The sequence below is a fragment of the Sorex araneus genome, chromosome 1 (assembly GCF_027595985.1).
Source record: "Sorex araneus isolate mSorAra2 chromosome 1, mSorAra2.pri, whole genome shotgun sequence".
NCBI lineage: Eukaryota > Metazoa > Chordata > Mammalia > Eulipotyphla > Soricidae > Sorex > Sorex araneus.
Window position 1 is genome coordinate 5,465,288 of NC_073302.1, and position 13,183 is coordinate 5,478,470.

The 13,183-nt window shown below is 64.5% G+C and overlaps 1 protein-coding gene across 5 annotated transcripts in view; it reads right to left on the reverse strand.

Moving 5' to 3' along the window:
• RALGPS1 (Ral GEF with PH domain and SH3 binding motif 1) overlaps positions 1-13,183 on the reverse strand; it is a 181,825-nt gene that overhangs the window by 7,432 nt on the left and 161,210 nt on the right. For 2 of the 5 annotated variants that reach the window (XM_055124064.1, XM_055124063.1), the window contains exons 12-16: positions 12,998-13,124; positions 11,190-11,341; positions 9,843-9,894; positions 1,477-1,560; positions 487-592 (exon numbers count right to left, since the gene is read on the reverse strand). In XM_055124064.1, the coding sequence (XP_054980039.1) occupies positions 487-592; positions 1,477-1,560; positions 9,843-9,894; positions 11,190-11,341; positions 12,998-13,124 (521 nt within the window). The remainder of the gene's footprint in view (positions 1-486; positions 593-1,476; positions 1,561-9,842; positions 9,895-11,189; positions 11,342-12,997; positions 13,125-13,183) is intronic. The other 3 variants (XM_055124065.1, XM_055124067.1, XM_055124066.1) reach the window with 3 other exon arrangements.

Consider the following 13,183-nt stretch of genomic DNA (forward strand, 5'->3'; position numbering starts at 1 on the left):
CCCCTTCCCGAAGGAGCTCAGGCGAAGCGGGGCAGGGGTGCGGGTGCAGCGCTGGTCCCCTGTGCTTGGGGCGGGGACGCGGGGGACCCCCAGCCAAGCTCGGGTAAGGCTGTCCGTGGGGTGGGGGGAGACCCGGTCCTCTCGCCGCGCCGGCTTGGGGCGGGACCCCGGAGAAGGGCCTCGACCGTCACGCTGGGGACAGGGGCTTTGGAAGACACGCTGCTTGGGGGCCACCGTCCGGTGGGAGAGGGAGGCTCGGGCCCCGGGGGGGTCCCTGGGCAGGGGCCGGCCTGCGGCCTGCGCCCACAGCGCCCCCGGCGGCGGAGTGCGGCGGTGCAGAAGGCAGCCCGCGAAGGGGCGGGCAGGGCAGGGGGCGCGCGGGGCGCTGCAGAGTGTCCCGGGCACCTGCCGCCCGGTGCAGAGCGGGCGCGGGAGGCGCGGGGAGGGGCGCCTGCGGCTCGCGGCCCGACTGTCCCGGGCACTCACCGCGGGCTTGCGGCCCTCCTTGAGCAGCGTCTTCCTCCTCAGCGGCCCCTCCATGGTGGGCGCCGCCACCGAGCTGCCCAGCGCGCAGATGCAGGGGCCCGTGGGGCTGCGGGGAGAGCCGGATCAGACCCACGCCCTGGGCGCGGGACGGGGGCCGGGCGCCCCCCGCTGAGCGCCCCCAGGCCCGCCGGGCAGGGCCGAGCCCCGGCTAGGGGGACAGGCTCCCCGGAAGCCCAAGGCCTCTGGCCCGGCTTCCACCGGGCCTCGGTAGGCGCCCTCCCCATCCCCCCGGGTCTGGGGTCCTGAGCTCGCTGCAGCCGGGAGGTCCCTGCGGCAGACAGGAGGGAAGGGGCGGGGGGGGGGGGGATGGGGGGGGGCTCCGTTCCGCCAGCACCGGTCTGGCGCCACCTGTCGGCGATGACGTCCAAGTGCACCCCCGCCGGTCTCTGCCAACGGCCTCTCCCCTCCTCTCCCCTCCTCTCCTGGGCGGGAGCCACCAACCTGGGCTTCCAACCGCGCCTCCATCCCACCACCCGGGCAACACCAAATCCTACATGCTCTGCCAGGATCCCGCACCTGCCCGACCAAGCTGGATCCTCCTCCCCGTGCTCCCTGCCCTCCTCAGACCAACTCACTCCAGCACGCTCTCCCCTCCCATGCCCTCTCCCCTCCTTCACCCTTTATCACCTCCTGCACCTTCTCCCCTGCTGCACCCTCTCACCTCCCACACCTCCTCCCCTCCTCCCTGACTACTCTCTGCACTGTCCCAGCCCACCTGTCATGTCACCCCCCCCGGCCCCCCGGCTCTACTGATGGCCTTTAAGGAACCTTTAAGGAACCCTTGTCCTCGGGGACGTCTCTGGCATGCCCCCAAGCCCCGACTCCTTACCCTCAGGCCCCCATTCCCCCCCTTACTGGGCAGTGCCAGCCTTTCCTTCTCTGCCCCAGTGCCCCGAGCCTCGTCCCCTCTGCCCCCTGGGCTGCACCCACCTGTAGGCGCAGCTCCGGGTCCGGGGGGAATTCCGAACGGGGACCCGCCAGTTGGGCCCCAGCGTGGCGTAGAGGCGTCCCCTGCTTCAGAGGGAAAGGGTGGCATTCAGCAACAGCCTGGGGACCCCCCAAGCCCAGTCCCCCCTTGGACCACAGGCTGTGAGCCCTGACCCCCTCTCTGGCTGTGGGGCTGCCGGCACATCCGTGTGCACATGTGGAGCAGGTACCAGGCCCAGGGCCTCCCCGCAGGTGGGTACCCCTTCCTTCAGGGTCGGGGGCCATTACGGTCCAGATACAGCTGTCCCCAAGGTTGGGGTGAGAGGTAACAGAGGACCCCAGTCAAAATGCACAGGACCTGCGGCATGGCTCGGGGAGGGAGGGTGGTCCCCAGGGCCCAGCCAGGCCCAGCCCACCTCTAACATTCCCCGCAGCCTCCAGGGGTCCCTGTTCCACCTCTTGGGGCCCCCACACTGGCCTTCTCCAGGGGAGGATGGAAGAGCGCCCTCTCTCTTCCCCCTCCGTCTGGCTCTTGGGGGGACCCCCCCAGAGTCCCCGGGGGGCCTCCACGCTTTCAGCCAGACATTGGGGTCACCCGACTTGGCACGTCCTTCTCAACTGTGCCTGTCTCTGCAGCCAGGCCCAGGGCCCCTTTGTCCCAGGGTCAGGGGTCATCTTTATTCTCTGCAGTGGACATCTCCCTGGTGGGGACTCCAGCTTCCGAGGGGGACTGTGCGGGCCGGGCCCCTGCCCCGCCCGTCATGCCCTGAGCAAGGAAGGGCCTCTCGGGCGGCCAGTGACAGCCACCTCCTGGGGGTCCTGTGTCCACTGCCACCACCTAGACCGCCGCTTTGGGACAGCAGCCCTCCGTCCAGCAGAGCCTGTCCCCCGTGATCGAGGGGGTGGGGTGTGCTCGGCCCAAGGCCCCAGGAGCTCTGCGTCCCCGCCCTCCCCAAGGGCCCCCATGGAGGCAGATGACAGTCAGCGCAGACCCCCACTCCACACGGCACCTCGCCGGACCCTCCCTCTCTGACGGGGCTGCCCCAATCACAGCACAGACGGACCAACGGACGACGGAGCCGAGGTGCGGGTGCGGGGGACACGGCGTGTCACATGCCCCAGCTTACGGGCTTCTCCCGAGAGCTACCTGCGGTGTGAGGCAGGGGTGAGGGGGGGCGGGGGGCTCGAGGTACACTGACAGGGCATGCAGGGCTGGGGGGTGCTCAGGGGAGAGCTGTACATTACCGAGGCTGCAGCTTGTCCTCCCCCAAGGGGGAAACCAAGGCACAGAGCCATGAAGACGCTTGGCTGAGGCCTGAGCCCCGCCGGCCAGGACTGGCACGATTCTTTTTTATTTTCATTTTTGGGTGACACCTGGTGATGCCCAGGGCTGACTCCTGGCTCTGCATGGAGGAATTACTCCTGGCATTGCTTGGGGGACGCTATGGGATGCTGGGGAACAGAACCTGGGTCGGTCGCGTGCAAGGCAAACAGCCTCCCCGCTGTGCTATGGCTCAGCCTGTACACACTACTCTTCTAGAGAAGAGTGTGAGGCCTGGGCAGAGGCGGGATCTGGGCAGGGCCGCCAGGGGGGCGGGGAGGGTGCTGGCTGCAGTGGGGGTGGCGGGGTGGGGGGCTCTGCTGCAGAGAACACCCGCCGGGCAGGGCAGGGCAGGGCTGTTCCCATCTCTGGGCTCTTAGGCTCACCTCCGGGGCACCTGGGGGTGATGCCTCCGAGAGCCCTCGAGTTGTTGGTTGCTGCTGCTGGCCCAGGACGTGGGGGAGCCGGCGGGCATCGGTCATGGCCCCGGGGGCTCCTGACCCCCGAGACACTTGCTCTCTCGTCAAAGGTGCATCCTTGGAAACCTGAGCTGGGGCTGGGGGCTGTGATGTCACTCCCCCAGGAGTGCCAGAAGATTCCATCTGCTACCACTGAGTCTCACACAGCCCGGGTGGAACATTCACAGAGCAGCCCCTGGGCCCCCGCAGACATGGGGGGGCCACTGGGGGCCACTACGGGCAGCACCCCTTCAGGCCGCTCTACACTGCCGCTCAGCCCGGGGCACGCTGCTCCATGCTGGCCCCACCCTCGCGGCCAGACTCCAGGATTCCGCCCTGACCAGTCCTGGGGGCACTCGCCTGTGAGGGGACCCACATGGGCGCCCCGGATGGCCACCCCCAACCCCACAGGGGAAGCGTTACCCAGCACCACCCTCGCCGCAGAGGGGAGAGCACCTGGGGCAGACCAGCAGCCCCCCCTCCCGAGACAAGAGCCCCCCGCAGCCCTGTCCTGACCCAGGGCTCGGACCCGGGTCCCCTGACGCCCCCTAATTCCTTCCCCAAGTGTCTCTGCTCTCAGTTCATCCATTTCTCCTGCTGGAAGATTTCCCTAAACCCACAATCTGACGGGTACCATCTGGGTCTGGGTCCACTCACGGTCAGGGGGCCCCAGGCTGGTCCACGCGCAGTCTGTGCCGGGCCTCCCCCGTCTCCTCTGTGGAGCGTCCGGTCCCCGGCTCTGCCCAGTGACCCCTGACCAGACTCCACAGAGTTCAGCAAGCTGCCCGCTCACCCCAACACAACGGCGAGTGCCGCGAGGCGTCTCCGGTACCAGCCGCCGCTCTCCCCCGTACCCTAGCTCCGAGGTGGGCCGGGCACCCCGCGTGCCCCCCACCAGGGGGGCCGGCTATTGCACCTGTAAGTTTGAAACTGATGCCAGGACAGGTGGCAGGAATCAGCAAAACCGGCAATGCCTCAGGTTCAGTTCCTGGAACTGCAACAGTATCTGTTTCCCAGCAATGAAACAATGTGTAACTGGCCAATCTGAACCTCCTGGGAAAGCTCCTGGGCCCAGCAAGTGGGCTGTCAATCAATCAATCAATCAATCACAATGCCCCGGAAATTGCCTTCTGTTAACCCTAAAAGAATGGCCTATGGGACCATAAACTGCTAGTGGAAACTATTGTTTAACTATCGCCTGACCACTGTCACCCTAGACACTAAAACACCTTTGTTTGGTATCACTGTATCACTGTCTTCCTGTTGCTCATCATTTGCTCGAGCGGGCACCAGTAACGTCTCCATTGTGAGACTTGTTGTGACTGTTTTTGACATATTGAATACGCCACGGGCAGCTTGCCAGGCTCTGCCGTGCGGGCGGGATACTCTCGGTAGCTTGCTGGGCTCTCCGAGAGGGGCGGAGGAATCGAACCCAGGTCGGCTGCGTGCAAGGCAAATGCCCTACCCGCTGTGCTATCGGTATTTTTTCTGAAACAATAAGGCATGTACTGCTTACGTAATCAAACCCTCTATAAACTGCTTGCTGCCTGAAGTCGGGGTCGCTGCTATCAAGAGACCACCTGGGCGAGACCGCTGACCCCGGTATACTGGAATAAAACTACTGGTTTTGCATTATGGTGTGTGTGTCTCTGTCTGTCTCGGCGCCGGGGAACCCAGAGTCCCAGGCTTAACACACCGTCCCCCTCCCCTCCCCCGCGGTCCCTCAGCCTCCTGGAACTCCTGGCTCCTGTGACTGAGCTCATGTCACACTCGGGACAGGAGGTGGCCGAGCCTGGAGTGTATGTGTATGTGTGTGTGAGACTTCACCACCCGCGGGGCCGGCAGGAAACTCTTCTCGTTGCATTTTCTGTAAAGACCTTCGGGGGCGGAGAGGCCGTGTGAGGGCACCTGCCTGGCCCTGGCTGACCCCGGTTCGATCCCAGACACCGAATAAGGCTCCTCTGAGCCCGGCCAGGAGTGAGCCCCGAGCACAGGGCCAGGCGTAAGCCCCGCGCACTGCTGGGTGTGGCCCACTCGAAAAGGTCAATGTTGATTCTTTCTGGAGAGGAACCGCAACACCCGTCACGGCAGAGATAGGGAGAATGGAGAGGAAGACGGGTAACCAACCCCCAGCTCCAGAGGGGCTGGCGCCGGGCAGGGGCACACAAGAAACCGTGTCACAGACTCATGGGCCTGTGGCCGCCAGGTAGAAATGAGCCTCATTGGGGCTGGAGCCATAGCACGGTGCGGAGGGCGTTTGCCTTGCACGCGGCCAACCTAGGTTCAATCCCCAGCATCCCATAGGGTCCCCTGAACACTGCCAGGAGTAATTCCTAAGTGCAAAGCCAGGGGTAACCCCCGCGCATCACAGGGTGTGACCCAAAAAGTTAAAAAAAAGAAAAGAAGAGAAAAGAAATGAAAAGAAAAGAAGAGAAAAGAAAGGAAAAGAAAAGAAAGGAAAGGAAAAGAAAAGAAAAAAAGAAGAGAAAAGAAAAAATAAAAGAAGAGAAAAGAAAAGAAAAAAAAGAAAAGAAGTGAGCCTTATCACCGCCACTTGGACCCCACAACCGGGGGCGTCCTGGATGACCCACAGGATGCCACCTAGTGACCCCAGCATGCCGTGGGTGGCCCTGCCCCTCCTGAGACCCCTCCTCCAGGGAGCCTCCCACCCGGCTCCCTCTCCTCGCCCTCGCTGCGACCTCTGCTCCCCACACTGCAGGCTGGGGTCGGGGGCAGGCTGGGGTCGGGCGCCCCCGAGAGCGCAGCACTGGGTCCCCAGCCTTGGCAGGCTCCTGTGGGAATCTCCGTGAGGGCCAGCGAGGGGCACGTGGGGTGCGTCTGGGCTGCGGGGTGGGGTCCTGGTGGTGGGGGGCCGCAAAGTCCCCGTGTCTAAGCTCGGGAAGCAGATTCCTGAGACGGAGCCAAGTCAGCCACCCTTGGAGGGACATGGGGGGCTCCTGCCTGCCTGGCAGATGGAGGCGCCCCCCAGACCGCAGATGTGTGCCCTGGGGGTGGGGCTGACCAGCCCCCGCACCCAGACTCTGGCTCCCTTCTGCGTCCTGGGCTGGGCGGGCCGAGAGAAGGCTCTGGCCTCTAGGTGTCTGTGCCCTGGCCCGGACACTGGGCACACTGGCAGGTCACAGCTCGGGTCCTGCCGCCGTCCCTGCCCGGCAGGCGGGAGTGCTGGCCGGTGGCGAGTCAGGAGCAGGGGTGAGGAGAGGAGCAGCCTTCCATGGGAACTTCCCAGGGTGTGAGGCCCGTGGGCGTCCGGGGGGTCGGGCATGTGTGCTGTCGGGGCTGGGGGAGACGCAGATCCTCGAGGAGACAGAAAAGAGGCGGCGAGGCTGCCTGGGGTCGGGGGAGGGACAGGACGCCCGACGGGTCGTGCTGGGCTGGGCCAGGAGCTGGTTCTCGAGACCACGGGGGCAGACTTGGGCACACGTGGGCCGAGCCAGAGAGCCCGTGACGGCCGCTCCATGCACAGCAGGGACAGTGAACGCCCATCACAGCACCACATACGCAGGCACAGTGGACGCCCGTCACAGCACCACATACGCAGGCACAGTGGACGCCCGTCACAGCACCACATACGCAGGCACAGTGGACGCCCGTCACAACCCCCAGCATGCAGGCACAGTGAACACTGTTACAGCACCCCATACACAGGCACAGTGAGTGCCCATCACAGCATGCTGTACGCAGGCACAGTGAGTGCCCGTCACAGCCCCCCATACACAGCACAGTGAACGCCCATCAGGGCCCCCGTACACAGGCACAGTGAACGCCCGTCACAGCCCCCCATACACAGGCACAGTGAGCTCCCGTCACGGCCCCCGTATGCAGGCACAGTGAACACCCGTCACAGCCCCCGTACACAGGCACAGTGAGCGCCCCTCACGGCCCCCGTACGCAGGCACAGTGAACACCCGTCACAGCCCCCCATACACAGGCACAATGAACACCCATCACAGCACCACACAGCGCACACAGGCCGGTCCACAGGTCTGAAGGGGGCTCGGAGGAAAGGCGGAGACTTCCCGAGCGGGCGCGCCACAGGCTGACTGCAGGTGCCTCCACAAGGCCGGGTGCAGGAGCCCCCACGACCGGGCCTCATGCAATCCCCCTCCCCCTCTGCGCCCCGAGAAACAGCCACCAGGGAGCCGGAGAGCCAGTTGATGGGGTTGGGCCTGCTCGGCATCCGGATCCCCCCGCCCCTCACTGGCCCAGACCCTTGGGCCTGTAGCCCCCTTTCCGGGGTTTCCCCGGGCCCCCACTGCTGACCGTCTCTCGCTCGTCTCGCCCACTAGCCTGGCCTCTGCTTCATCTGCCCAGCTCCTCCCCACGGCAGCGCCAGGGCAGCGGGCACCCCCGGCAGGGCGGACTCTGGCTCCCGGAGCAAGCGCGGAGGGCACGGCCATGGGGCCGGGGGCACTGGCCTGCTCCCCACGGCACAGATGGCCTGACCCCACATGGCCACAGAGGCGGCGGGCGCGGGGCTGGGGGACGTGGCTCTGGGCCCCTACTGCCCGCCTGCGGCAGGCGAAGCAGGACCCGGCACCTCTCCGGGCCTGCGGTCACGGTCACAGTGGGACACGCGGTCCTCCCGTAGGGGCCGTGCGAGACTCCGGCCCACTCGATACCCCTCCAGGTCCCTTAGCAGCACCCCGAGCCCTCAGGCTGGGAGCACCTGCTGGAGGAGTCCCTCCTCAGGCCTCTCCTGACGGCGGGATCTGAGGAGACAGGAGAGGAAGGAAGCTGGTGTGGGGGAGGTGCGCGCGGCCACACCGGTGAGTCTACACACCCATCAGAGCGTGCGCGCGTGTGTGTGACTGTGCAAATGAGCATGTGTGAACTGCGGGTGTGCCGCGTCAGAGGGCAAGAATGCGCCTGTGAGCACGGAGGGTGAGGGTGTACGCGAGACTCTGAGGCTGCCGTGTGGAGTGTGTGTGGGTCAGTGTCCGTGTGGGGTGTGTGAATGACTGAGGCTGTGTGTGAGTGTGTGAATGACTGAGGCTGTGTACAGAGATGACGGGAACGTGCCTAAGACTGTGTGAGTGTGTATGAGACCGTGTGCACGTGATCATATGTGTAGGAGACGATGTGTGTGAGCCTGTGTCTATGTCTGTGTGACTGTAAGATTGTGCGGCTGTGAATGTGTTACGGGGTGTATAGACAGCATGTGTGAGACTCTGTGTGTGCGCACATGTGTGTGAGGCTGTGTATGGGAGACCACATGAATATCTTCATGAGATTGAATGTGGCCCTCTTAGACAATGTTTGAATGAGTATGAGATTGCGTGTGTCTGTGTATGACTATGCACAATTTGTGCATACAGATTGTGCGAGAGATTATGTGTGAGACTGTGTGACTGTGTGTGTGAGATTAGTGACCGTGTGTGAGATCGTGTGACTGTGTGAGACTATGTGACTGTGTGTGATTGTGTATGAGATTGTGTGACTATGTGTATGTGAGATTGTGACTGTGCATGTGAGATTATGACTGTGTGTGGCACTGTGTGTGATTGTGTGACTGTGTGTGAGACTGTGTGACTATGTGTGAGATTGTATGACTGTGTGTGAGACTGTATGACTGTGTGTGAGATTGTGTGACTGTGTGACTGTGTGATTGTGTATGAGATTGTGTGACTATGTGTATGTGAGATTGTGACTGTGCATGTGAGATTATGACTGTGTGTGTCACTGTGTGTGATTGTGTGACTGTGTGTGTGAGACTGTGTGACTATGTGTGAGATTGTGTGACTGTGTGTGAGACTGTGTGACTATGTGTGAGATTGTGTGACTGTGTGTGAGATTGTGTGACTGTGTGTGAGACTGTATGACTGTGTGTGATTGTGTGACTGTGTATGAGATTGTGTGACTATGTGTATGTGAGATTATGACTGTGTGTCACTGTGTGTGATTGTGTGACTGTGTGTGAGACTGTATGGCTGTGTGTGAGATTGTGTGGCAGTGTGTGAGATAGTGTGACTGTGTGATTGTGTGACTATGTGTGAGACTGTGTGACTGTGTATGACTGTGTGCATGTGTGTGGTTGTGTGGCCGTGTATGTGAGACTGTGGCTGTGTGCTCAGCAGCCCCTGCCGGTTTGTGGCAGACACACTGCGGGCAGCCGCACAGCTGCTTTCGGGACCCCGTGTGCTGGGTTCTTCCTGCCTCCCTGGGCCTGCACAGCCCACACGGCGGGTGGCTCTGTGGCTGACAGACTTCCCCACTCGGACCCTGCTCCCCGGAGCCTGTCGCTGCCTGCTTCCCGCTCAGCAGGTGCAGTGGGCAGCGGGCGGCCTCCCGGGTGGTGGTGCCTTCCCGGGGAGAGCTCGCGCCAGGGAGCACAGGCCAGTCCTGAGGCCGAGGCCGCGCGGCTGCAACACTCGCAGCCACCACCAGGGGGAGCCGCGCCCCCGTCTCCAGGCCGGGCCTGTCGCAGCCGGGCGGGCTTGCTCCCCAGGCAGCCCCTCCCGGGTGCCCACCTGCCCCAGGCCTCCAGGCCAGCCTGGCCCGAGCCGGGACCCTGTCTCGGCGGCTTTGGGCCCAGCGTCTCCCCAGGGGGAGGCTGCGGAGGCCGCACTCACCTGTCCAGCCCTGCAGACATCTCTTCACTAAACTCTGAGCTCTCACTACTGCCTGGAAAGGAATACAGATCAGTGAGCCGCGGCCCGGCACCAGCGCCCGGCCTGTCCTGTCCACGGCCCCGACGCTGCCCCCGGGGGGCCCTAATCCAAATCCACAGCCTTTCTAGGCCCTTCTCCCGGGGCGAGGGTCCTCTCTCCGAGGGCCACGGCTGCCAGCCCACCCGCCACCCCCTGGTGTCCGGGCCGCTGGCCTGGCTGGCCCCGCCCTGCTCCCTCTGGGCCACCTCTGCCCCCACCGGTGGACGCCTCTCCCCCGAGGCTCAGCTGGGGGCCCCACGCTTCTCAGGGGCTCCCCAAGGCCTGGGCCCTGCTGGCACAGAGATCCTTCGACACTTTTAGCCACTCCAAGCTGCCTCAGTTTACTCCTCGGAGGTGGCAAGGGGGCAGGGCCAGCCTTAGCAGTGCCCTCTGCCAGGAGAGGAGCCCAGCTGGCGGCTCCGCCTGGACGCCTGCCCCTGGACAGGGGAAGGGTCTGTGCCTGAGGGGAAGCGGGGGAGGGCCCAAACGCCTGCGAGCTTCTGCCCGGGGCCGGGCTCCTGGGCTGACTCCGCTCGGGGCCCAGGAAGGCCACGGGGCTCCTTTCCGGGGCCCTCCGACAGCTGGGGACAGCCAGAGGGACTCTCTCTGGGCTCCGCGCCTGGGGACAGTGTGGGAGGGCTCCATGAGGTAGGACGCCAAGGCCTTATGGGCACCCCACAGGCCGCAAATACACATGCGCGTCCCGGAGAAGTTTCCAGCTGCCCTGCACTCGCCTGGACTTCCTCTGACCCGTGGAGGCCGGAACCTGCCTCATGGACACACCCACCGACCCCCCCGACTGCCATGGCCTAAGCCGATGTCCCCCCCGCTTCGGCCGGGCCCGGGGCAGAGGCAGCGGCGTAGCTGGCCTGAGACGGTCAGGGCACGGGGCAGTGACAGCGTCAGGGACGTGGGGCAGCTGCGTCCTGCTCTCCTGCTCCCCCCTGCCCAGAGCTCCGCCCGGGAGCAGACAGACACACGGACACAGACCACAGAAGCACAGGCACATGAAGAGGCGAGATCACGTGTCTCCCGCCAGCGGGGCGCCCGGCTCTGACCCCCGCCCCGCCCCCCACAGCGCTTCTCAACCCTGCCTCACGCTGGCCTCCAGACGGACAAGGACATGGGGAGGCCCAGGGCCCGCCCGGCGGGGGTCCCCAGGCGGCACCTGCCTGGGCTGCCATCGAGTCCGGGTCCGGCGGCGCCTGCCACACGCGGGGGTCTGGGCACGGGCCCTGGGCACGCACGGCGACACACAGACACGCTTACCTAGGGAGAGTCCGTTGGTGGCGGCGGAGGACGCGGCCAGCGCCCTGCGGGGGCTGCGCGACTCCAGGACGCTGTCGTCCAGCAGGTGCCGCGCCTTCTCGGACGGGAACGTGGCACTTTTACTCTCAACTACACTCAACTGACACATGAGACTGGAGAGGGGAGGGGAGAGAAGGCGGCTCCTGACTCCGCCGCGCGTGGGCCCCGGGGCCGTCCCACTGTCCCCCGGGATGGCCAGGCTCGGCGGGCGGGCGGCGGCGAGGGGTGAGCGGCGGGGCCACGCAAGCAAAGGGTCAGCGCCGACCGCACAGCACGGCCGGGCCAGGGGTCGCACGAGCCCGGCAAGTCCTTGCCCCGACATTCCTCTGCCCGCCTGCGACCCCACACACTCAGGCCTGTCCAGGTGTGGGACCCGTGCCCAGGGCGGATGGCATAGCACAGTCAGACCGAACGTCCACCCACAGAGCCCGCGTCCTCCCGGCCAGGGCAGGGCTAGCTGGGATGGGGGTGCGGGGGCCGAGAGGGGGAGGGAGGGAAGGAAGGAAGGAAGGAAGGAAGGAAGGAAGGAAGGAAGGAAGGAAGGAAGGAAGGAAGGAAGGAAGAAGGAAGGAAGGAGGAAGGAAGGAAGGAAGGAAGAAGGAAGGAAGGAAGAAGGAAGGAAGGAAGGAAGGAAGGAGGAAGGAAGGAAGGAGGAAGGAAGGAAGGAAGGAAGGAGGAAGGAAGGAAGGAAGAAGGAAGGAAGAAGGAAGGAAGGAAGAAGGAAGGAGGAAGGAAGGAAGAAGGAAGGAAGAAGGAAGGAAGGAAGGAAGGAAGGAGGAAGGAAGGAAGGAGGAAGGAAGGAAGGAAGGAAGGAAGGAGGAAGGAAGGAAGGAGGAAGGAAGGAAGGAGGAAGGAAGGAGGAAGGAAGGAATGAGGAAGGAAGGAAGGAGGAAGGAAGGAGGAAGGAAGGAATGAGGAAGGAAGGAAGGAGGAAGGAAGGAAGGAGGAAGGAAGGAGGAAGAAAGGAAGAAGGAAGGAAGGAGGAAGGAAGGAAGGAAGGAAGGAAGGAAGGAAGGAAGGAAGGAAGGAGGAAGGAAGGAAGAAGGAAGGAAGGAAGAAGGAAGGAAGGAAGAAGGAAGGAAGGAGGAGGAAGGAAGGAAGAAGGAAGGAAGAAGGAAGGAAGAAGGAAGGAAGGAAGGAAGGAAGGAAGGAAGGAAGGAAGGAAGGAAGGAAGGAAGGAAGGAAGGAAGGAAGGAGGGAGGGAGAGGGATAGAAGGAAGGGAGAGGAGAGGAGGATGGGAGAAGGAAGGAGTGGAGGAAGGAAAGAGGGAAGGAAGGAATCAAGGAAACAAGGAGGGAAAGCAGAAGGGAAGAGGGGAGGAGGGAGGAAAGAACAGAGGCAGGAAGAAAGGAAGGAGAGAGGGAGGGCAGATGAAGGGAGGGAGGGAGGGAGGGAGGGCGGCGGGCAGCCCCTCTGCCCAGGCCCGTCGGCTGTGTGTCTCGCTGTCCCCACAGGCTGGATGGGGGGGTGGTGGTGGCAGGTGGGGCGGCCGGTGGCAGCAGAGACTCGAGGCTGACCCTGGCAGGAGCCCGGCCAGCATCATGGGCGCCTGGACCCTGGGCTCCTCACGCCAGGATGCCAGCCTGCCTGTGCTCCACCCACCCACCCACCCACCGCGCAGCCCCCCACGCCCACCGCAGTACAGAGACCCTGCGGCTGGGCGCCCCCAGCACCGCGGGGGCCGTGCCGGGTCAGGCGAGGGCCCCCACCGGGAAGCCCAGCGCTCCCCCGCCCAGTCCCGGCCCGTGGAGCTCACTCCGTTACCCACTTGTTGCCCAGGCTGTGGCTCTTCCGGTGTCTTGGCACAGGGGGCGTGGGGAGGCTGCCAGCGACCGACGCATCTGGGCACGTGGGCCTCCGGCTGAACCTGGCAGAGCTGGAGCTGGCGGAGGGGCCTGTGAGCAGAGAGAGCGTCATGGGGGCGTGTGGGGGCCGGCCCTGCCCCCTGCACCTC